Below are 21,793 nucleotides of genomic sequence, written 5' to 3' on the forward strand. Positions count from 1 at the left end.
TCGCCCACCCCACGCCCATCCAGCTGTGCTCACCTGCCCCACACTGCAGCTGTGCTCACCTGCCCTAGAACCTGCCCCACACCCATCCAGCTGTGCACACCTGCCCCACACCCATCCAGCTGTGCGCACCTGCCCCACGCCCATCCAGCTGTGCTCGCCTGCCCTAGAACCTGCCCCACACTCATCCAGCTGTGCGCACCTGCCCCACGCCCATCCAGCTGTGCTTGCCTGCCCCACGCCCATCCAGCTGTGCTCGCCTGCCCTAGAACCTGCCCCACACTCATCCAGCTGTGCGCACCTGCCCCACGCCCATCCAGCTGTGCTTGCCTGCCCCACGCCCATCCAGCTGTGCTCGCCTGCCCTAGAACCTGCCCCACACTCATCCAGCTGTGCGCACCTGCCCCACACTTGTCCAGCTGTGCTCACCTGCTCCAGAACCTGCCCCATGCCCATCCAGCTGTGCACACCTGCCCCACACCCATCCAGCTGTGCTCACCTGCCCCACACTCCAGCTGTGCACACCTGCCCCACACCCATCCAGCTGTGCGCACCTGCCCCAGAACCTGCCCCACAGTCATCCAGCTGTGCTCACCCGCCCCACACCCCCCACTGCACCAGCTCACTCCAGTTCCCCCCACGCCTGCCATGACCCCCAGACCCACACCCCTCCTTCGCCGTGCTGGGGGTCTGCCCCACCTCCCTCGGGCTGCTCTGTGGCCCCCGACCTGCCCAGCTCCTGCACACCCTGCCCTGACTGCCCCCCCCCCTCCGGCCTGGCCCCGGCCACTCACAGCGCGGGGGGGCGGCAGCTGCATCGCGCTTTTCTTTTTTTACAAAAATAAGATAAATTAAAATAAATTTAACCGTTAAAATAAAAAATAATAATAAAAAAAAAAAAAAAAAAAAGAAAGAGATTAAATAGTGCCCTGTCTCAGCGAGAGGCTGGTGGCCGGGAGGGGGGTGGGTGCCCCCAGGGTGCTGGGACAGACGTGGGGGGCACTGGGCCCCCAGGGGGCTTGGGCAGAGGGTCCCAGTGCGTGTCCCCTGGGCCAGGACGGCCCCGCTGCAGCGCAGCCCTGGAGGGCTGGGGGGGGGCAGCAGAGGAGGGTTCCCCAGCTCGTGCCTGCCCCGCACTCGCCTCGGGGGGCTCCCTGGCACCCCCCCGGCCACCCCCAGCCCCTCAGCGCGGCCGGTTCAGCAGGACCTCCAGCCAGCACGGGCAGGAGGTGATGAACTGCCGGGAGTAGCAGGGACCCCAGCCCTTGGCGAAGCTGATGCGGACGCTGTGGGGGTCGCAGGGGCCCTCGCCGGGGAGCCGCCAGCCTCCCACCCCCCCCGCCCGCTCGTAGTCGAACACCTTCGCCGAGTAGCCCGGCAGCACCTTGAGGACGGTGAGCCCGCGGGCGCCGGGGGGGCCCAGGGTGGGCGAGCTGACGAAGATGGGGTGCTCGCTGCGGTTGTACGCCCACACGCCGCCCGGCTCCCGGCTCAGCACCAGCCCCCGCCCGATCTTGCCGCGCGCCCGCCGGACGGCGCGGCTACGGTGGGCAGCGGGCAACTGGCCCAGGCAGAACCCGCTGCCCCGCGGCAGCTCGCCGAAGACGTTCACCGACACCTCGTGCACGGCGTAGAGGCGGCCCACGCGCGTCCGGTGCTCCCAGTAAGCCAGTTTGCACCAGCAGCCGTCCTTAATGGTGCTCCGCGAGATGCTGGTGTCTGGCGGGGGAGAGCAGAGCCGTCACCGCCGGCGCAGAGCGGTCGAGGGGAGAGGGGACGAGGAGGGGTTGGGGACACAGGGGGTTCCGCGTCCCCCGGTTCATGCAGGGGGTGGCGGAGCAGACGGATGGACAGACGGCCGCGGCGCCCCGCCGATGTCCCAGCGCGGGCTCCGCTACGGGGCGTGAGTCACTGGAGCGGCTGCGAGCCGGCACGTAGGGCTGGCCCGTCCCTGTCCCCCGTCCCTGGGGACGGCGGCGAGGGGGGTCCCCGGGCGAGGGGAAGGTGGAGCCCCGGCGGGCAGTGGCCCGGTGGCCAGCAGCCAGGCCGGAGCCGGCGCTGTGTGCGTCAAGGCACATTGTGCGTGTCCCTGTGGGCAGCGCTTCCTCCGGCGGGGAGCCCGGCGCCGCCAAAAATAACAGGAGCCGCGGTTGGGGCGGGCCCCGGGCTGGGCCCCCCCGCAGGAACCCCCTCACCCCGCGCCAGAGCCTTTCCTCCTGCCCAGGGTGGGGGGGCTGCCGGCTCCGCTCACTGATTATTTTTTGGGGGGGCGGGGGGGGGGGGGGTTGGGATCACAGCGCTGCGCTCCGAGGAGCAGCAGGGTGGGGGGCAGAGCTGCTTGGGGGGTGCAGGACTGGGGGGGCCAGCGCTACCTTAAACCACCACCACCCCCCCCCGGCCTGTGGGACCTTCTTACCGCGCCAGTCCCCGCCATTGTAGCTGAACTCCAGGAGCTGGGTGCCGGGGTGCGGGGGCTCGTCCGGCCAGGAGGGACCGCAGGACGCCTTCGAGTAGGGGGGTGGGGGGGTCTCTGGGGGAGGACAGAAGGGGGTGAGGGGCTGGGATGTGTGTCCTGCCCCCCGCAGAGCCCCCCAGAGCCCCGCAGAGCCCTGAGCTGGCCCCAGGGACCAGATATCGGAGGGTGGGGGGGCTCCGGTGGAGCCGGGGGCACTCACCGGGCGCAGCCAGGCGGCCGAAGTGGTGGGGGTTGCAGCAGAGCGCGGCGGCGTCCCCGCAGCCCCCCCGGCCCCCGGCGCAGTAGCAGAGGTGCTTGAGCTCGTGGGGCTGGCGCAGGTCGGGCCAGCGGTAGAGGCGGCAGAGCAGGACCTGGGGGGGCAGCGCCTGCTTGGCCCCCCGCGGCGCCCAGACGCAGCCGGACTCCCAGGCGCCCCGGCTCTCCACCGCCTGCACCAGCAGCTCCAGTTCCTCGTCCTTCAGCTTCTTGAAGAGGGCGTGCGCCGCCGGTTTGAGGGCGCCGGGGCCCTCCTCGGGGCCGGCCGTCGCGCAGCGTTGCCGCCACAGCCGCCTCACCAGCCCGGCGCGGCGGGAGCGGAACATGGGGCGGCGGTGGGGACAGCCTGTGGGACGGGGACAGGTGTCACCCCCCGCCGCTGCAGGGGACCCCGGTGGGGACGCGGTGAATCCTCCCACACTGCTGTTCCCTTCCCCACCGCGGCCCCGGCAAGGCCACCCTGCCCGGGTTTGCCGCTGCCCGTGGCCACCAGTCCCCGGCGTCGCTGCCTGTCCCCACAGACGCGCGAGGACGCAGCGCTGCTCCCAGGGGGACGGGTGTCCCCAAGGTCGTGCGGGGACCTGACCCCAAAACCAACTCCCCGTGGAGGGGAAGCTGCCCGTGCCCAGACGGCGAGGGCAGGGGGCTGCGCACCCCCCGCCCGCAGCACCCACCCCACCCCTGTCACCCCCCGGTGTGGGGCTGGGCGAGGGGTCCCCGGGGAAGGGGGGGGGTCTCACTCACAGCAGGCAGCGGAGCTGGGTGCGAGGAGCCGGGGCTGCGCTCTCGGGGCGGCCGGCACCGCTCTGCCCGCCGCGCGCCGCCGCCAGGACCTTTTCCTGTGCCGGGACGGACTCTCCCCTCCCCCGGACCTCCCCGTTTGGGGAATTCATTGATTCGCCCCGTCCCGGCCGGCCCCGGGGCCGAGCCGCTGCGGGGTCAGGACGCGGCAACAGCGGGGCAGGCAGCAGACGCGTGGGCTCCAGTGGGCAGCGATGCCCAGTGCCACGCTCCCGGTGATGCCAGAGCCCACCCGGCTCCGTGGGCAGCCGGGCAGAGCCAGCAGCCCGTTCGGCACCGCAGACGGTGCCAGTGCACGGCCGCAGGGCAGGGTCCGGCCGCAGGAGCCGACTTGGGCGAGGGGGAGCCATGGGGTGCAGTCTCCTGGCAGCCCCCCATCCCTGCCTGCGAGCATGCAGGGGGTGCAGGGACCACCTGAGCCCCTCCTGGCACCCCAGGCAGGGGTCCCCACCGCCCCCCAGCCCTCCCTGCGGCCAGGGCCCCCCCGCAGGCGCTGGGCGAGGGTGGGAGCAGGCTCCACAACAAAGCGGCTAATGTAAACGGGACCCTTATCCCGCGCCGGGCCGCGCTTCCTGCTCCCAACTTCCCGCCGAGATAAGGGAGGCCGCGCTGGCGCCAGGCGCTGCCACCGCAGCCGGGACACGCGGAGCTTCCCCTGCGCCGGGGACAGGGCTGCGGGCAGCCCCCGCGCTGGGGCCTGGCACCGGCGCCACCGGGGCACGGCGGGGCTCAGCCCGCTGGGGGACCCGCAGCCGTCCCCGCGGCAGGGTCCCGGTGCCCCGCACGTCCCACCGGCCGTGACCTTTGCCGCAGGTCCAGCCAGGCTGGGCCCTTTGGGGACATTTTGCTCTGGCTGCTTCCCGCCGGCTCTTGGCAGCGCCGGTGCCGGCCAGGCGCGCGGGGCCGGGGCAGGAAACGGCCTGGAGCGGGGACAAGCGGAGACGCTTTTTAAACAAGGGTCTGAGTCACGGGCAGGGATAAACCCGGCGGAGGGGCTGGCACAGCCACGGCCCCGCAGCCCCCAGGGGCCTGGGGACCCTCGGCCCCAGGCAGAGGCGACGTGTAGGTGCCCAGGTCCCACCCAGGGTGAGGGGTGGCTGTTTTTTTTTTGGGGGGGGGGGGGGGGGGGGGCTGCGCTCCCAGACACCCCCCCCCCACCCCAAACACACCCAGCCGGTCAGGTGCTGCGGAGGTTTATTGGGGTCTCTCATCAGGGGGAGCGCAGGCTGGAGCAGGGTCCCAGCGCTGGGGGTCCGTCAGCTCCCACGGCACGGGGCGACGAGCAGTGCTGGGGAGGGGAGAGAGGCACGGGGGGTGAGGACCCCCTCACCGGCACCACGGCTGCACCCCATCACCCCCCAGGAGCACCACGGCCAAGCCCCCATCACCACCCAAGCACCACAGCCGGGCCGTTGTCACCCCCCAGGAGCACCATGGCCAGGCTCCCACTACCCCCAAGCCCCCCCACCCTGTCGCCCCCCCAGGAGCACCATCGCCAGGCCCCAAACACCCCCCAAGAGCACCACGGCGGGGCCCCCATCACCCCCCAGGCACCATGGCCAGGCCCTTGTCACCCCCAGGAGCACTACGGCCGGGCCCCGCTCACCCCCCCTCCCCCAAGAGCCCCACGGTGGGGCCCCAAACACCCCCCAGGTACCGAGCGGAGCAGGCAGCGGAGGGCAGGGCACTCACCCATGGCACAGGGGCAGGCAGGGGGTGCCGGGGGTCCCGCGGCATCGGGGGGGGGTGCTTTCTCTAGTCCAACAACTCACGGATGCACCAGCTGCAGAGCAGGAGGTAGACGCACTCCCGCAGCAGCCGCAGCAGCCAGGAGCCCAGGCGCAGCCCCAGGGAGGTCTCGGCGGGTGCCGGCAGTGCCACCACGCGTGCCATTCGCCTCCGAGTGCCCGGCGGACGGGACGCCGCAGCCCGGTGGAGGCGCATGGCCGAGGGATCAGCAGGGTCTGACAGGGGGAGGCAGCCGCACCGACACACGGGTCCCCGGTAAACGCTGGAACAAGCTCCATTCTCTGCACTTCAAAAGCTTCCACAATAGCGGACACGGGGAGGGGGCACTGCCCGGGGACACTTTTGTTCAGGCAGAGCTGGCCTCACCCCCGTCCTGCCCCCGCCAGAGCCCCGCGGGGCTCGAAGTGACCAGCACGGCCAAGCGCGAGCGCGATGCAGACCACGGGCTGAGCGCAGCAGGTTTATTCAGCGCTGGCAGGCAGCAGGTTTATTCAGTGTCATCCCCAGCAGTGCCAGGGGTGTCCGTGGGGGAGCCAGCTGCCGGCAGCGTCCCAGCAGAGCCTCTCCGAGTGCGGTCCACGGGCCTTCACTGGCGGGAGGTGCGCTCATCTTCCTCGTTTTCCAGCTCGTAGGCAGGCCGGTAGCTCTCCCGGCCCCGGGTGTCAGTGTAGCGCAGCGCTGGGTTCTTCAGCGTGTTGGCCATGCTCCCCAGGGAGGTGTAGCTGCGGAGGGAGAAGGCGGCTGCAAGGCTGCGCCCAGGGGCATCGGCTGTGCCGAGCAGGGAGGGCAGCACCAGACACTCACCCCTTGTCATAGAGGACGCAGTAGGGCACGTAGAGCTTGCGCAGAAACTCCCAGATGTCCCGGTAGGTCCAGTCCTGCAGGCAGAATTGGGCAGGGATTGCCGCAGAGGCGGGCAGGCTGCCCCCTCGCCCCCAGGGAAGTCAGCCACCCCCCCCTCCAAGAGCACACGGGAGAGCCAGCGGGTCCCCAGAGCACCCTGTCCCTCCCAGCACCTCCCCAAACCCAGGAAAAGCCCCCGGCGGGCAGGAGCGAGCCCTGCCTGACAGCACCAGGCAGCTTGGCTGCAGCGAGGGGCACCCACGACCGCACAACAGGGCAGGAGATGCTCTGAGGAGAGGGGGAATGGGGAGGGAAGCCCTCTGGGATGGGGGTGGATTAGTGCTGGCTTCCAGCCCTGGCATTTAACCTGCCAGACTCAGTCCCCCCTTGGGATGAGCCTCATCCGCCGCGCAGGTGGAGGCCACGTACCAGCAAGGGGTTCACCCGCATGTACGGGGGCCAGTCGGGGTCAGTCATGCACATGGGCGTCAGGGTGCGGGAGTAGGGGTCTGTCCGCCGCGTCCCCATCAGGACAGCCTCCAGCTGCGGCTGCTGCTCCTTCAGGTGGGCCAAGGCCTCCCGGATGGAGCCCTCCACTGTGCAGAGCTGGATCTTGTACCTGGTGCAGGCAGGACGGGCAGCTGCCTGCCGGGCTGCGGGAGACACTGCTCACCCTCCTGCCCGGCAGCCCACCCCCCTCTGCCCTGTACCTCTGGACAGTCGCCTGGATGAACTGCTCCATTTCGGGGAAGGGGGACACGATGCGGATGTAGAGCACCTGCAGCTTCTCCTGCCTCATCGGGTACCGCCTGGGGAGAGACCCGTCGCAGCTGGGATCCAGCAGACAGCAACCGGAGGCAGAGCAGCCCCCCACTCCCTATGAACTGGGCCCCAAGAATCCGCTCTTTTCCCCAGAGCGGGGCAGGGGAGAGTCCCGGAGCCACAACCGGGGCCCATGGGACTCCCTCACCCCTGCCCCAGGCCAGGCCGGCGGAGCCCCGTGGCCGGGTACCTCTCCACGGCGGCGTGGACGAGGTGCAGCAGGGCCGTGCAGTCCTTGCCCCCGTTGAAGCCCACGCAGAGCTGGGCCAGGCTGTACTGGTCCAAAGCCTCCTCGATGGTCCGCAGTGCTGCTGCCACCTTCTGCCCCAGGGCTGAGCCTGCCGGGAAGGGATGGTCGGCGCCTGCCCGGAGGCCACGTTGCCCCAGTGCTACCCCAGGGCCTGTGGCACCTCGCCCTCCGGGCATGATTTGTCTCCAGACACACCATGGAGACAAGACTTGTCTCCAGACACACACTGCCGGCATCACGGCCTGGAGCCAGGAGCTTGCGCAACCCGGAGTTCTGTGCCACGGATGGGACCAGGTTCCTGCCTGCACTGGGGAACCGCAACACTGCTCCCGCTAAGGCACACTGCGCTCTCTGGGACCTGCACTGGCTGGCCCCAGCTGGGGTTATGGGTCGCACTCCCACCTGTGTGGGACGAAGCCCACTGCAGCTGCAGCACCAGTGAAGCTTCAGCACCCCTCAAGCGCCCCACCACACCAGAACAGGCACATTCTGCTCCCAGGCCGGTCTTCCCAGTGCCCCGGCCCTGCTGGGCCGCAGGGTCTGCGCAGGAGCAGCGCAGAGGCACCGAGCCGTGTTACAGCAGCGCTTCTGTGTACCTGACTCAGCCAGGCCATAAACCTCCGCAGCCGCTGGCGAGACGCAGTCCGTCACCAACGGCACAACAACGCCCACTGGCAGCTTTTCCATCAAGAAGCAGTAGGCTTCCTCCAGGTCCTGCTCCGATTCCGAGTCCAGCGTCAGCTTCACACGGTAGTAGTTGCTGGCCCAGTCCGGGTAGGAACCCAAACTGACACGGCCCTGGAAGGTGGCGTCGGCCTGGTCCAGCACAGGCGTGATGAGGATCTCATCGGCCGCCACATAGATGGCACGGGAGTGGAAGCGGGTCTGCTCGCTGCGGAAGAGGTGGGCAAGGCCGTCCAGGGCACGCTCCATCAGCGCCGGGATGCCAGGGAAGATGTAGACGTTGCGCACGCTGACCAGCGGGTACTTGAAGGTGCCGCCCGTGCGCCCGTCGGTGCCGTAGTTGAGGCGGGAGGACTCGGGGACGCGAGCCAGCTTCATCTCGGGGCACTGCGCCTCCGTCTTGCCGAAGAACTTGTGCACCAGGGCCACCAGTTCGGGGTGGGGGGCAACCTTCTCCCCAAAAGCCCTGGCCACCGCCTCGAAGGTGACATCGTCGTGCGTGGGGCCAATGCCCCCCGAGGTCAGCACGTAGGTGAAGCGGGCGGCGAAAGCGGCCACCTCGCTGGCGATGGCCTCCACCTCGTCAGGCACCACGGAGATCCGGGCCACCCTCACGCCCAGGGCCCGCAGCCGCCGGCACATGAAGAAGGAGTTGGTGTCCTGCGTGTGGCCCTGGGGACACGGGGACACGCGTAAGAGAGGGGGGCCTCGGGCCTGCCCGGCCCCGACCCACGCAGCAGGCCCCGGCCCTCCCGCCCCCGCCCGCACCTTGAGGATCTCGTCGCCGATGACGATGATGCCGGCGGTGGCGGGGGAGACCCGGGCCGCCGCGGGGCCGGAGGCCGCCATGCGGCGAACGGCGACGCGCAGGGCCCGGCCTGCTCTCAGCACCCCCCACATCGGCCCGGCCGCCCCGACGGGCCGCGGCACCGCCCCACGCCCTCATTGGCCGGGCTGCGTGCCCGTCAAGAGGCGCTGCCGACGCGGATTGGCCGGGAGGCGGGACCTGCGTGGACGGAACCATTGCAGCGGGCGGGGGCAGGGCCCGCTCCCCCTTCGGTGGCCGTGCGGCCGCCCGGCCGGCAGGGGGCGGGGCCACGTGCCCCTATCGGGAGCTTCGGCTCCCCCCCCCCCCCCCCCCCCCCCCCCCCCCCCGCGATGCCCGGAGGCACCGGGACCCCCCCCCCCCAATCCCCTCCCAGGCACCGGAATCCCCCCCAGCCCCGGGGAAGCCCTCCCATGCTCCCGGTCCCCGGGAGCAAACCCACAGTGCCCAAGGCAGGATGCTCGCAGGCACCGGGAGCGAGCCCCGGTGCCCACCCCCCCCCCCCCCGGCACGGCACACAACAGCTCCTGAACATCCTTTTATTGAAGCTCAAGGCGGGAAAGGCCCCCCGGTACCGGGGGCAAACCCCCGCCGGGGACGGCGAGGCGGCGGCGGGCGCTGTCCCGGCGGGGCGGGGCCGATCATGTCACTTCTCCGGTTTCTTGGGCCGCGGGCGGCGGAAGAGCAGGATGTGGGGCTCTGGGGGGGGGGGGGGGTGCGGAAGATGTGGGGAGGCTCGAGGGGGTACAGGGCGATGTGGGGCTCCGAGGGACCGGGGGGACACACGGGAGAAAGGGGATGTGGGTCCCCGGGGAGAACATGGGGCTTGGAGGATTATAGGGCTCGGAGGAGGTTCATGGGGAGGTTTGGGGGGATGGAGAGACATGGGGGGGGCCCTAGGAGGGGTGAAGTGGCATGGGGGCTCAGCGGGGTTGGGGCAGGACATGGGGCTCAGGGGGTTGGTGGGGACGACGCAGGGGTGGGGTTTTAGAGGGATGAGGTGGGATGTGGGGCTCGGAAGAGGATGGGGGGCTCCATGGCGGGGACAGGGGGGGAAGACGTGGAGCTCAGGGGGACACAGAAGGGGCATGGGGTTCAGGCGGGGGGCATGGCTCGGGGGGGAGGATATAGGGCACATGGGGTTGGGAGGCTGTCAGGGGGGATGTGGGGTGGCTGTGGAGGTCCCAGGGAGGCAGGGAGGATCCCGGGGGGGTCCCAAGGGAGATCCTGGGGGGAAGTGGGGTGGCTGTGGGGGTCCCCAGGGGGGCAGGGAGGATCCCGGGGGGCTGTGGGGTGGCAGGGGGGGTTCCCAGGGGGGATCCCGGGGGGATGGGGGGTTGCTGTAGGGTGGCTGCGGGGGTCCCAGGGGGGGATCCCGGGGGGCTCCTAGGGGGATGGGGGGGGTCGTTGTAGGGGTGCCGGGAGGGGATCACGGGGGGCTGTAGGGTGGCTGTGGGGTGCCAGGGGGGATCCCAGTGAGATGTGGGGTGGCTGCGGGGGTCCTGGGGGGTCCCGGGGGATCCTGGGGAATGTGGGGTCGCTGGGGGGGTCCCGGTCCCGCCCCCCCCTCACCTGGCTCGTGCACCATGTAGTGCACCCAGCCCTGGCTCTGCTGCACCCCCAGGTTCCGCCACTCAGTCTCGGAGAGCAGGTGGGTGCGGGGCACCAGCCGGGCCAGGTCCTTGGGCAGCACCACGTGCCTGCGGCCCCAACTCAGCCGGGACCGGCACCGGGACCGGCAGCCCCGGCACCCCCCCGGCTGGAGGACCCCCCCCCCGCCCCACCACCCCGTGGAGCTGTTAACGGGACCTGCCCCCTACCCCGGTACCGAGACACGCACCCCACCCCGCCTGCCATCCACTGGGGAACCGTTACCGGGATAACCCCGCTCCCACCCCACCGGGGAGCCGTGACTGCCCCCCCTCCTCCAGCGAGCCGTTAATGGCGGCCCCCCCACCCCCCCGGGGAACCGTGAGTGGGACAGGCCGCCCCCTAGGGATCCGTTACCGGGACAACCCCCCCACCCAGGAATCCCTTACCGGGACAACCCCCTTCCCGCCCCTCAGGAAGGCGTTACCGGGACACCCCACCCCCCACAGGGAGCCGTTACCGGGACAACCCCCTTCCCAACCCCCAGGGATCCGTTACCAGGGCTTCCCAACCCCACTCCCACCTCGCCCAGGAGCCGTTACCGGGACACCCCTCGCCCGGGAGCCGTTAAGGGGACACTCACCGGTACTCGAACTCCTCGTCGTCGTACTTGTCCGAGTAATAGATCTGCTTGTGCGCCATTGCCGCCGGTCCGCCCCCTTCCCGGCAGCCCCCGCGCACCCCTCGCCTCAGCGGGGCCGTTGGCGCCCCCACCCCTCACAGCGCTTTCAAACGCCGCCGCCCCGCGCGCCCATTGGGCCGCGCCGCCGTGCGGGCCGCGCGTCAGGGGGCGGGGCGGGCTCCCATTGGTCGGGGCGGGCGGGGCGGGGCGCGACGGCGGCGCCGCTACCCGCGGGTCGGGCGCGGCTCGCTATTGGCCCGCGCGTCACGTGACGGGGGCGCGGTGAGGCCGCGCTGGAGGGCGTGGGCCGGAAGTGAGTGGCGGCGCGGCGGGGGGAGGGCGGGCGGTGCGGCCGCCGGGACCGGAGGACGAACGGCGCGAGACCCATGGTGCCCCGGTGAGCGCGCGGGCCGGCCCGGGGCGGGGGGGCCGCGCCCGGGGGCCGCGGCGGGGTCGTGCAGCGGCCTAGTGTAGCCCCGTGGGAGCGGCCGGCGCCCCGCGGGGTCCTGGGCTGCCGGGGCGGGCCAGGCCCGGCCCCTCGACGCCGGTGCTGAGTCCTCCCCGCCCGCCGCCGCTGTCTTCCGTTGAGGCGACTGGGGGTCCTGCCGCAGCCGTCCCCGAGGCCCGGTACTGCTTCCCTCGGTGCTGCGGGGCCTGGCCACCCTTCCCTGCTGCCCAGCGGGGGGCACGGGCCTGGTCCCCTCCCCGGGGCGGCCCGGCCGGGGCCGGGCTCTGCCAGCCCCTCGGTTGTCTCCAGGTCTTGGGGTGACATCGGTGCCCTGGTTCCCCCGCCTCACTGTGCGTGCCCGGGGCCACTCACTGGGCTCCGGTTTGCATTGCTGCTGCCTCCCCGTGCTCGGGGCCGCGGGAGGGAGACTGGCTCGAGGGACGCTGTCAGGCCTAGGGAAACCCCCAGACTGGCGTCGCCCGCAGCGGGCACAGGGCACCGGCTGGGTTTGGAGGTGTCCTTGGCCTCTGCAGTGCCTGGGCCCTCCTGCACTCCAGTATCCAGCCCTGCCTGCGCTTTCAGGCTTCTGAGGGTGGCAGGGGGCGAGTGGCCGGAGCAGACCTGGCTGTTGTGCCCAGGGCTAGATATTCCCTCTCGCCAGCCTTTGCCTCGCCCCCCCCGGCAGTGTGGTGTGTCCATCCATCGCGGGCTATCAATTCTTCACTTGAATCTCTCCCACGGGGTCACCCCCTTGCTGGGAGACCCCAGACGTGGGGTGTGAGGAAGTGTGACCAGGGCCCTGCCCGCTGCAGAGGCCTGTGGCCAAAGGGCAGCTCTTGCGGCGCTTGCCAGGGCCGCCCTGGCCTCGTCCTGTTCCGGGGGGTCAAAGACACTGTCTCTCCCCAGCCGAGCAGGGTCTGAGGATCCACCCGTAGCCCTTTGGTGTGGGAGCACAGTGGCTGGGCTGCCTGTGCCCCCTGGAGCTGTGTGGGGCAGCATCCCCTCAGGGGGGGACACAGCCGGGCCCCAAGGAGGCTTCAGTGAGGCTGAGCACCCCGGGTCGGGGTCCCAATCCTCCTTCCCTGTCGCCAGCCTCGGCCCCAGCATCCAAAGGGCCTTGTGGCCACCTTTGCTCGGCAGTGAGTGACCTGGCGTGGTGCTGCTGGGCCCTGCCTGGGGCCAGTCTGCGCCGCTGCGCTTGCCAAACCGAGCCCTTCTTATCTCGCTGCCTCCCGAACTAATTGTGTTAGTGCCCGCCTGGGCTCCGGCGCTGCCTTTGCAGGCCCCAGATAAGGGCACGATTGCTGCAAGGAAGTAAATCATGTTTGCTGCCCTGCGCTGCTCGCCCGGCCTTGACCGCATCGGTGTGGGGGTGGGAGCGGGAAGGGCAGTGGCTCCGGAGCTGCTTTTGCTTCGCTTGCCTTGTTTTCCCCTCGCAGAGCTTCCTGCCCCTCCTGGCTTCCCTCTCGTAGCCTCTTTCCATGACTCCCTTCTTCACTGCGCTCCTGGGAAGGAGGGGACCGCAGACGCGGGGGCTCTGCACGTCCTTTTGCGGCGAGGTGCCAGCTGAGGGGGTGGCAGGAGGGGGCAGCTCTGCCCCCCTGGGCTGCCTCTGCTCTCCCCCCAGCCTTGCGTGTGGCCTCTCAGCACTGGTTTTGGGGCCAGGCAGGGATCGGCTCTGACGCTTGTCTCAGGTCACAGAGTGACCCTCAGCCCCCGACGCCGTTTGGTGAGGCCTGAGCAGAGCCAGGCTCAGTCTCACATTCCTGCCCCAGCGCATCCCAGCTCCATCCTCCCTCGGATGGGAAGCAGGAGGCTTCCCTGGCTCTTGCGCCTAACGTGTCGGCAGTACGTTGTGCTGCTGCTACGGCCCCGTCTGCCTGCAGTCAGCGAAGAAGAGCAGGGTCTGCCTCTCGGTGCCAGGGCCACCGCCTCGGTGGGCCGGGGCAGGGCTGGCTAACTCCCTGTTTGTCCCCGAACCGCAGGTCGGAGTGCCAGACGAGAGGGGCTGTGCGTTTCTGTTCCCTGCCCGGGGCCTGCCCTGCCCTCCGCCGGCGATGGAGTATGTGGTAAGGATTCGGTGGAGGGCTAAGTGGCTTCGGTGGTGGATCCTGCCTCCCCGCTCTCCCCGCTGGCAGGGCCCCGGCCTCCTCCCCAGGTCTCCACTGGCATCTCCAGGCCCCTCTTCTGAGCAGCAGAGAGGTTGCACACAGGAATGTGTAGATGCTGTCAAGACGTTTGGGGGAAAAAACAGCTGTTGGTTAGATTTGAGTGTTTTTCTTTGCTTCCCCCCTGCCCTGGAGGCTTGGGGGCGGCTCCACTGCAGCTGCTGTGGGACCGAGGGGGTCTCCTGCCCCGGACCAGGCGTGTGTACGTGCGGCAGCGTCCGGCTGCCTGCTCGGTTTCTTGCCAAACCACTGGCGTGTTCCAGGTCTCTGACTCAGCTCCCAGTTTGTGTTTCCTGGGAGGATGTCAGGCGCTGGCCTGGTAGCAGGGCCCCAAGCGTCCCCTCTCCGCTCCTCTTCCTCGCCCCGGGCTGTGTGTGAAGTCCCAGCCCCAGGCGCCCAAAAGAAGCCCGCGTCCCTCTGCCTCTCCCGCACGCAGGGAGGATCCGGCGGATCCGGCACCTCTCCTTGCTGCTGGGGCGCGGGGAGCGGCTGGGCCGGGAGGAGCTCCTCGGGGGCGGTTGTTCTGGCTGCTCCGCTCGTCCTCCGCTGCAGGGGCAGGAGCTCGCTGCCGCCCTGTCTGCCTGCTGGATCGGGCTCAAGGGCTGCCTGTTCAGGCAGGGCTGTTCTGCGGCTCTGCAAGTGTCTCAGTTTGCCTTCTGCACTCCGAGCCCCCTGGGAAGGAGTCTCGGATACTCTGGGGGGGGGGCTCTGGGGTTGGGGGGGCTGCAATGGTGGCACCTCTGGTCTCTGAGAACTGGGAGTGACGATATGTCTTGTCCCCAGCTGGTGCAGGCTGGTGAGGTGATGTGGGCTGGCTGGCCTCAGAGGATTCTGATAAAATCAGAAATTATTCCATCTTATAAAAGCAGAGGTCTGTGTGAGCAGGACGCTGCGGCTCCTGGGGCGCGCCAGCCCCTCGGTGCGTGTCGGGGACGGCTGCTCCGAGCCCTGTCGCCTGTCTGGGTGACAGCCAGGACCTGGGGTGGTGGGAAGAGGCCGAGGAGACCCCCCTGCCCCTGCTCAGTTCCCTCCTGCTCTTACCCCGGCAGGGGCCTGGGGAAGCGTCGGGGCTCATGGAGCCCGTGCTTCCATGCCAGGGGACCCGAAGCCCCATGTCCGCCAGCCGGCCGGGCCCTCATGGGCAAACCCCACTGCCCCGCGCCCCTTCGACGCCGCCCAGCTGGGCTCCCCCCGGCAGCTGGGGGCTGCGGCTGGCCCCTCGCCGGGCTGGCGGCTTCCTGGCTCCCTGGCCCCGGGCTTCCTGCTTTTCTTTAGAGCAGCGGCACTGCCGGCCACGGGAAGGTCACAGCGCCGAGCGGCCGGGGGCCCCCGGCGGGGACGAGAGCTTCACGGGACGGCTGGTGTGGGCTCTCTGCGCCTGTGGGATCACCGCCGCCGCCGCTGCCGTCGTCGGCTGAGGTGGGGGCTGATGCTCGCGGAGGCGGTGTGTGTGGCCGAGGCGATGCGCCGGTGCCGGGAGGAGGCGGGTGACGGACCCGCTGTTGTGAGCCACAGCCCCTCGCACCGTGCAAGAGGCTATTTCCAGCTCCGTCCTGGCTTCCATTTCCCTGTCCCTGTGGCAGCGTGCCAGCAGTTGGGAAGCAGGGCAGGCAGCTGCCCGTGCTGAGCAGTGCCCTGCGGCGGGTCCAAGCAGGGAGAGCATTTCCCTTGGGCTGGATTTACCCAGTTTTGGCACGGTGGCTGGTTTTGCGGAGGGCCTGGTGGCCAGGAAGGCCCTGGCCCATGGTGGGTCAGAGGGGTTGGGTGCCGTGGGGCTGCCCAAAACCCCTACTTCAACCCACGGGAAGTGGATGGCGGGGGGGAGAGCTTTTGCCTCCCGTGGAGGCTGGTGCGGATGAGGCCATGGAGAGTGGCGTGGGTGCGGGCGGTGCGGTGCGGTGGGTCTGGCCTGCGGTCCCGCTGGCGTGCCAGTGTGTCGAGGACGGGAGAGTGGGGGAGACTTGCCCCTGACACCCCCGACCTGCCTGCGGGGGCTCTGCCAGGCTCCCTGAGGCCGAGGTTCGCCCCCCGGCGTGCTCTCGCCGCATGCTCCCGCTAGCTCCGCCTGTGACCTTGATTTTTTCTGCTCCAGATCCGCGCTGGGTCCCCACCCCTCGCTGGGAGCCCCTCCTGCGCTGCGCCCCAGCCCGCACGCAGCCCCCGCCGCGGGCAGAGCCTGCCCCGCCGCCCGTGAGTCAGCACGGCCCTTCCCGGTAGCGGCAGCCCCTTCTGCTCCTTCTCCCGGGAGGAGCCGCCGCTCAGCGCCATCCGGGATGCGGGAAGCAGCAGCAATTAGCAGCAGCCGCTTCTCCTGCCGGCTCCTCGCTGCAGCCGGGAGCCTGCGCTGAGCCCTCCTTCGCCCCGCAGACAACCCACCTGTATCCCGCTCCCGGGCATCCTCCTCTTCCTCCGGGCGAGATCCGCACCCAGAGCCGCTCTCTCAAAGGACTGGATGTCTCTGCATCCCAGGCAGCTGCGAGTGCTGGCGGCATCTCAGCATCGCGGCCCCCCCAGCTTTGGGCGCCGCTCCCCCCGGCAGAGCCCGGGGAGCCAACGGCGGCTGCCCACCGCCGGCACGTGGGCTGCGTAGCGCTGGCGGCCACAGAAGGACCTTGTTCGCTCCTGGACGGTGCTTGGAGCAGGGCTGGGCTGGGCTTGGATGCGCTCTGTGGCTGCCTTGTCTCCGGGCTTTAAATATTCATGCTTTTGATTTCCTCCTAGCGGCAGCGGGGCAGCGCAGGGGCTGGAGCGGAGGGCAGCCGTGCCGGACCCGGCCGTGGGGCTTGAGGACCTCCAGGCTGGGGGTCGAGCGCGCTGAGCCCCCGTCCCCGCACCGGCAGCTCCCCGGGGCGTAGCCGCAGCCCCGTTTCCTCCCCACCGCGGCGGGAGCAGGGGGTCGCTCTCTGTCTGCCCGGATCTGCACATCCTTGCTGACGCCGATCGGGATCGATCGGCTGCGACGGCACGGAGCCGGGCAGCCCCCGGACCTGCTGCCTGGCGTCCCGGGGCCGGCTCTCCCTGCCAGCCATGCCGGGCGGGCACGGGCCTGGCACGGAACTTGGCCGAGGCTTGTGCTTGGGGGGGGTTTCCCGGCGGCTGCAGGCGTTCGGATTCTCCATGGGGCCCCCGTGAGACCCGGCCGGCTGCCTCCACCCCGGAGCTGTGCGGGCCGGGCCGGCCCCGGCCCTTCTCGCCTCTCTCCGGCATGGATCTCCTGCAGAAGAGCAAATACAGCCACCTGCGGAACGAGTCCGTCTCCTCCCTGGAGGAGGTGGTGGGGGGCCTGGGGGTCCCGGCCTCCCCGGTGGAGTCCCTCGCAGGCACCCAGTCTCTGCCTGGCTCCCTGTCCTCCTCCTCCCTCGGCCCCGCGGCGCCTCTCGGGGAGCTCTCCCCCGAGTCGGAGGACAGCCCCACCACCCTCTGCTCCTTCTTCCCCAAAATGGCCAACCTGAAGCTCTCGAACCCCGCCAACCTGCTCAGCCTGCGGGGCTCCTCGGCTGGCGGCAGCCCGGGGGACCCCGGCCCTGCTGGGACGGTGGCATCAGCGCCGGGGGGAGCTGCCGGCTCCGATTCAGCAGGACCTGTCACTGTCTGTTCCCAGGATATGAACAAGGGAGGGAAGAAGACGCGGGTGGAAGGTGGCCAGCTGGGGGGTGACGAATGGACCCGCCACGGCAGCTTCGTCAATAAGCCCACCCGTGGCTGGCTGCACCCCGATGACAAGGTCATGGGCCCCGGGGTCTCCTACCACGTCCGGGTGAGTGCTGGGGACTTGGGGGTGGGGTCACGGTGGGGATTTGGGGACCTCCTGGCATGCTCCTCGGGGGTGGCAGGTGGGCACTGGGATTCCTGGAGAGGTCGCTGCTGCGGAGCTGGGGGGCTCAGGGCCCCGGCCCCCTCCTCAGCGGGGCGGGGAGCAAACCCTGGGGCCAGCCGGGCTGACCCTGCTCTCTCCCCAGTACATGGGCTGCGTGGAGGTCCTCCAGTCCATGAGGGCTTTGGATTTCAACACCAGGACCCAGGTCACCAGGTGAGCTCTGCCCCTCCCCGGGGGCTGCTGCTTTTTGGGGTGGGGGTCTGAGCCCCACACAAGCCCCTGGTGGCACATGGGGCTTTTGGGGGGGGGGGGGGGGCGGTGTCAGGCTGCCTGCAGCCCCTTCAAACGTTAATGCCAGCGCACTTGCCCCGCTTGAAGATCCTCCAGCTGGCGCTGCCCGAGGGCTTCCTGTTTGTCACCCTGTCCCTTCTGCGCTGGTCCCCGCGTCCTCGGTGCCGTTGTTGGGGGGTGACGGGGGAACGGGGTGGGACTGACGTGGCGCTGTGCTCCCCGCAGGGAGGCCATTGGGCTGGTGTGCGAGGCCGTGCCCGGTGCCAAGGGAGCCGTGCGGAGGAGGAAGGTGAGGCCGGGCTGGGGAGCTGCCGGGGGGGAGCGTGCTGGGCACGGGGCCGAGGGCCGGACTCCAGCCCAGCTGGCCATGCCCGGGCTGGGCAGCCTGGGACGCTGATGTCCGCACCGCAGCTCGGGCCAGCGGAGCTCGGCGGGAGCGCTGGGGAGGACGAGGGGCTCGTCTCCGCTGTGGAGGGCAGCAGGACGTGCCCCGTCCCCCCACAGCCGGGCTGTGTCTGGCCCGAGGACCACCTTCCCCATGCTGCTGTTGCCCCTAGCCCTGCGGCCGCTCCCTGAACTCCATCCTGGGCAAGAGCAACCTGAAGTTCGCCGGCATGCCCATCACCCTGACCATCTCCACCAGCAGCCTCAACCTCATGGCTTCTGACTGCAAGCAGGTGAGAGCGGGGAGCTGGGGGGATGGCTTCAGACGAGCAGGAATCCTCGTGTCACCCCACCTTTGGGCCCTGCTGGGGCAAGGGATGTCCCCAGCCTTCCTCGGGGATGTCTGGGTGGGCTACGTGACCTGCTGAGTGCCCACCTGCCCGTGGTCCCCGGGGCTGAAGGAGTCGGAGCAACATCCCGCATGCTTTGCAGGATCCGTCCTGGGGAGTGCGAGACCCAGGTCTCCTGGTTTTGACCCCACTCTCAGTGGCCCCGCTGGTGTCCCAGCCCTTTGCCCGGTGGCCTGTGACTCATAACCAGGGCTCCAGGGTCTTGTAAGCCCCCATCATGGGCCAGCCCCGGGAGGAATGTGGCAAGCAGGAGGTGCTGAGGAGCTCCTGGCTGCGCCCAACAAACTCTCTGCCTTGCAGATCATTGCCAACCACCACATGCAGTCCATCTCCTTCGCTTCCGGAGGAGACCCGGTGAGTACGCGGTGTCCCTGTCCACGTCTGCCTTGCCCCGTGCTCGCCATCGGTGCCCCTCCTGCCCCCTCCCCGGCAGCCTCCTCTCATCGCCAGTGTCTCGCCCGCAGGACACAGCCGAGTACGTCGCTTACGTTGCCAAAGACCCCGTCAATCAGAGAGGTGAGGATGCGGCCGAGGGTCCTAAGTGCCAGAGCCCCGTTTCATGGGTGTTTAGGCGCAGCTCAGCGGGGTGGGGAGGGACTGGAGCCCCCCAAAGGGAAGCTCTGGGGTGCACAGGGCAGGCTGGAGGGGTGGGGAGCTTAACCTTGGTTCCCCGTTGCTATCCCGCCATTCCCTCCCCAGCCTGCCATATCCTGGAGTGCCCCGAGGGCTTGGCGCAGGACGTGATCAGCACCATCGGGCAGGCCTTCGAGCTGCGGTTCAAGCAGTACCTGAAGAACCCCCCCAAGCTGGTGACACCCCACGACAGGTAAGGGAAGGAGGAAGGTGGGAAGGTGTCCCAGATTGGTTTTGGAGTGGGGACGCAGCCCTGGCTGCTGGCGGTTGCTCACCTGTGCCGTGTCCCCCTCCAGGATGGCGGGCTTTGATGGCTCTGCCTGGGATGAGGAAGAGGAGGAACCGGCCCCGGATCACCAGTACTACAACGACTTCCCCGGCAAGGAGCCTCCCATCGGGGGGGTTGTGGACATGCGGCTGCGGGATGGGGCTGCTCAGACCCCCAGTCACTTGGGGGCCACACTGGTAAGGCTCCTGGGCACGTCCTCATGGGGAGGCTCCACAATACAAGGGAGGTGCAGGGACCCCGACTGGGCCGCGGGCTCTTTGTTCAGGGTTCTTCCATCACGAGAGCGGTGGCACGTGTCTCCCCAGCACCTCCAGCAGCCCGGGGTGTGGGGAGTGGGAAAGGATGGGGAGCACAGCGGGGGGCTCATCACCCACATCTCCCTGCAGCCCGTCGGCCAGACGTCTGGCGGGGACTACGACCCTCGGAAGCAGCACGCTCCTGCCCAAGGTAACGTGACGGATGTGACCAGTCCCGCTCTGCTTTCCTTGGGGTCCCCAAGCGCTCCGACGGCCGGCACTGGTGTTGGGGCCAAGGCAGGCTGGAACCCAGCTGACCACAGTCCTCTTGGCAGCAGGGAGAGAGAAATACCCGGCTCCGGCAGGCGCCTCCGGCCGCACGGACCTGTTCGATGACCCGTCATACGTCAACGTGCAGAACATGGACAAGACACGCCAAGCCTCGGCCGCTGCCGCCCCTGCGACAGCCAACGGCAGCACCCAGAGAGACCTCTTCGACATGAGTGAGTGGGACGGTGGCCGGGGCCGTGCCTGCGCTGGGGGGGTGGCTGTGAGGTTGGTCACGGACCCCCTCGCTCCTCTCTCCCTGCAGAACCCTTCGAAGATGCCCTGCGTGTCCCCCCGTCTGTGCCCGTGGGGCTGCCCCCCGCCCAGGTGGTGGCCTCCATGGAGGAGCAGCTGCGACGGGAGCCCTGGTACCACGGGAAGATGAACCGCAAGGAGGCCGAGAAGCTGCTGAAGGTGAACGGAGACTTCTTGGTGCGGGAGAGCACCACCACCCCGGGCCAGTACGTGCTGACCGGCTTGCAGGGCGGGCAGCCCAAGCATCTGCTCCTCGTCGACCCCGAGGGAGTGGTGAGTCCGCGTAGCACCGGGGACGGGGGTTTGGTGGGGGGGTCACAAGAGCCACCAGGGCACGGGGCTTCCCCGCTGCTCCTCTGGGCTGGTTCGGGGGCAGAGAGGGCACGGGCGGGAGCACGGGGAGCTCCCCCCAGGTCGGTGCCCAGCTCGTGGAGGCTGGTGGCATTGTCAGCCTCCTGAGTGTCCCTTTCGTGTCCCCCCCCTCCAGGTGCGGACGAAAGACCACCGCTTCGAGAGCGTCAGCCACCTCATCAGCTACCACATGGACAATCACCTGCCCATCATCTCGGCCGGCAGCGAGATGTGCCTGCAGCAGCCGGTGGAGAGGAGACTGTGAGCGCCCCAGGGGCCCCCCCGGCCCCGCTCCCTGCCCCAGGGAGCCCTCAGACTCTCAGCCGGCTGCTCTGCCCGGGACTGAGCGTGGACTTGGCTGGGGTCCGTCCCCTTCTGCCCCAAGGAGCTGGTGGCAGCTGAGGGGGGGCTGCCTGCGGGGCGGGGGGGGCTGCTCTTGCCAAAGTCCCCCTGTCACCCCCCTGGCTCCAGCCTTTGCACAGCAGCTCTACCAAAGCCTGGTGTGGGCAGGGGCTGCCAGAGCCGAGCCCCCCCGCCCCCGAGCGTGGTGGTGGTGGTGGTGGGGGGAATGGACAGACGGACACCCCGGCCTTGTCCCCTGCCCACTGGCCCCCGTGGGGGGCCGCAGGGGGCCGCGCTCCCCTGAGCGCCCGCTGTACCGATCACTTGACGTGTTACTCTGTGCCTTACCCCGCGGGTCCCGCGCTCCTATGCAATGCCGGGGGGGCCGGGGCAGACCCCCGCCCCCCCGCCCCGAAAGCCCCCCGCACCCCCATCCCCGGCCGTGCCCTCTCCCGGGACGTGCTGCTCCTCTGCACCCCCTCCCTACCCCCCCCCCACCGGGGTTCGGCGGGGCCCGGCCGGCTCCGGTAGCCCCGGGGCGGGGGGGCGGCGGGAGGGTCCCCCCCGCATGCACGGTGTATTTCCCCCCCCCCACCCCGAGCCAAAGCGCAGCCCCGGCTCCCCGCCCGCCCCCCGGGGCCCTGCGATACCAAAGGAACCGGCGGTTAGTATTAAAGTTGGTATTTCTCTATTTTTCTCTATTCTCACACCGTTCGGTTGGGGGCGCGAGCACCCGAGAACGGCCCCTCCCGCCCCGGGGCGGTGTCGGTGTCCCCTCCATCGGCACATGGTTCCTTCCACCACCACCACCACCCCCCCCCGGCCTTGCGAATGGTCCGTCCCGCTCCTTCCGCCCCCCACCGCGGG

The 21,793-nt window shown here is 70.0% G+C and overlaps 4 protein-coding genes across 10 annotated transcripts; 1 reads left to right on the forward strand and 3 right to left on the reverse strand.

Moving 5' to 3' along the window:
* Nucleotides 1-7: 7 nt before the first annotated feature.
* LOC134525923 (mothers against decapentaplegic homolog 6-like) lies at nt 8-3,603 on the reverse strand. Of its 2 annotated transcripts, XR_010073866.1 has the most exons (5): nt 3,473-3,603; nt 2,673-3,074; nt 2,414-2,527; nt 369-1,716; nt 8-71 (listed from the first exon to the last, which is right to left on the reverse strand). XR_010073866.1 is itself a non-coding variant. In XM_063357239.1 (4 exons), the coding sequence occupies exons 2-4, from the start codon at nt 3,052-3,054 to the stop codon at nt 1,181-1,183; spliced, it is 1,032 nt and encodes a 343-aa protein (XP_063213309.1). In that variant the 5' UTR covers nt 3,055-3,074; nt 3,473-3,603; the 3' UTR covers nt 251-1,180. The 2 variants fall into 2 exon arrangements, 1 of the variants encoding a protein (XP_063213309.1); XM_063357239.1 differs by lacking the exon at nt 8-71 and having other exon boundaries at nt 251-1,716.
* Nucleotides 3,604-5,725: 2,122 nt separating this feature from the next.
* Nucleotides 5,726-8,839, reverse strand: FLAD1 (flavin adenine dinucleotide synthetase 1). Of its 2 annotated transcripts, XM_063357432.1 has the most exons (7): nt 8,646-8,839; nt 7,790-8,549; nt 7,134-7,281; nt 6,832-6,930; nt 6,551-6,740; nt 6,083-6,156; nt 5,726-6,000 (listed from the first exon to the last, which is right to left on the reverse strand). In XM_063357432.1, the coding sequence occupies exons 1-7, from the start codon at nt 8,775-8,777 to the stop codon at nt 5,865-5,867; spliced, it is 1,539 nt and encodes a 512-aa protein (XP_063213502.1). In that variant the 5' UTR covers nt 8,778-8,839; the 3' UTR covers nt 5,726-5,864. The 2 variants fall into 2 exon arrangements, with proteins under 2 accessions (XP_063213502.1, XP_063213501.1); XM_063357431.1 differs by having other exon boundaries at nt 7,790-8,839.
* Nucleotides 8,840-9,235: 396 nt separating this feature from the next.
* On the reverse strand, nt 9,236-11,126 carry CKS1B (CDC28 protein kinase regulatory subunit 1B). The gene is made up of 3 exons (XM_063357016.1): nt 10,937-11,126; nt 10,276-10,403; nt 9,236-9,402 (listed from the first exon to the last, which is right to left on the reverse strand). The coding sequence occupies exons 1-3, from the start codon at nt 10,993-10,995 to the stop codon at nt 9,350-9,352; spliced, it is 240 nt and encodes a 79-aa protein (XP_063213086.1). The 5' UTR covers nt 10,996-11,126; the 3' UTR covers nt 9,236-9,349.
* A 126-nt stretch (nt 11,127-11,252) lies between these two features.
* SHC1 (SHC adaptor protein 1) lies at nt 11,253-21,617 on the forward strand. 5 transcript variants are annotated; one of them, XM_063357013.1, is made up of 14 exons: nt 11,253-11,372; nt 13,409-13,492; nt 17,193-17,348; nt 17,551-17,621; nt 17,925-17,988; nt 18,257-18,376; nt 18,794-18,847; nt 18,958-19,009; nt 19,193-19,319; nt 19,423-19,591; nt 19,802-19,862; nt 19,987-20,154; nt 20,244-20,506; nt 20,721-21,617. In XM_063357013.1, the coding sequence occupies exons 2-14, from the start codon at nt 13,481-13,483 to the stop codon at nt 20,847-20,849; spliced, it is 1,446 nt and encodes a 481-aa protein (XP_063213083.1). In that variant the 5' UTR covers nt 11,253-11,372; nt 13,409-13,480; the 3' UTR covers nt 20,850-21,617. The 5 variants fall into 5 exon arrangements, with proteins under 5 accessions (XP_063213083.1, XP_063213084.1, XP_063213085.1 ...); XM_063357014.1 differs by having other exon boundaries at nt 19,990-20,154; XM_063357015.1 differs by lacking the exon at nt 13,409-13,492 and having other exon boundaries at nt 11,274-11,372.
* Nucleotides 21,618-21,793: the final 176 nt, after the last annotated feature.

Source organism: Chroicocephalus ridibundus, chromosome 21, assembly GCF_963924245.1.
Source record: "Chroicocephalus ridibundus chromosome 21, bChrRid1.1, whole genome shotgun sequence".
NCBI classification, from domain to species: domain Eukaryota; kingdom Metazoa; phylum Chordata; class Aves; order Charadriiformes; family Laridae; genus Chroicocephalus; species Chroicocephalus ridibundus.

Bases quoted from the DNA above. Each gene is read 5' to 3' on its own strand.
- CKS1B (XM_063357016.1), bottom strand. From the start codon at position 10,995: ATGGCGCACAAGCAGATCTATTACTCGGACAAGTACGACGACGAGGAG. The intron at 10,404-10,936 runs GTGAGTGTCCCC...TTGGGGCCGCAG, and splicing joins GACGAGGAGTTCGAGTACCG to GCACGTGGTGCTGCCCAAGG. The intron at 9,403-10,275 runs GTGAGGGGGGGG...CCCCCCCCCCAG, and splicing joins CTACATGGTGCACGAGCCAG to AGCCCCACATCCTGCTCTTC.
- SHC1 (XM_063357011.1), top strand. From the start codon at position 16,797: ATGGATCTCCTGCAGAAGAGCAAATACAGCCACCTGCGGAACGAGTCC. The intron at 19,320-19,422 runs GTAAGGGAAGGA...GTCCCCCTCCAG, and splicing joins CTGGTGACACCCCACGACAG to GATGGCGGGCTTTGATGGCT. The intron at 20,155-20,243 runs GTGAGTGGGACG...CTCTCCCTGCAG, and splicing joins GAGAGACCTCTTCGACATGA to AACCCTTCGAAGATGCCCTG.
- FLAD1 (XM_063357431.1), bottom strand. From the start codon at position 8,777: ATGTGGGGGGTGCTGAGAGCAGGCCGGGCCCTGCGCGTCGCCGTTCGC. The intron at 7,282-7,789 runs GTACACAGAAGC...CCTTCCCGGCAG, and splicing joins TTATGGCCTGGCTGAGTCAG to GCTCAGCCCTGGGGCAGAAG. The intron at 6,001-6,082 runs GTGAGTGTCTGG...CTCCCTCCGCAG, and splicing joins TGCGTCCTCTATGACAAGGG to CTACACCTCCCTGGGGAGCA.
- LOC134525923 (XM_063357239.1), bottom strand. From the start codon at position 3,054: ATGTTCCGCTCCCGCCGCGCCGGGCTGGTGAGGCGGCTGTGGCGGCAA. The intron at 2,528-2,672 runs GTGAGTGCCCCC...GTCCTCCCCCAG, and splicing joins CGGCCGCCTGGCTGCGCCCG to AGACCCCCCCACCCCCCTAC. The intron at 1,717-2,413 runs GTAAGAAGGTCC...CTCCCCCGCCAG, and splicing joins CAATGGCGGGGACTGGCGCG to ACACCAGCATCTCGCGGAGC.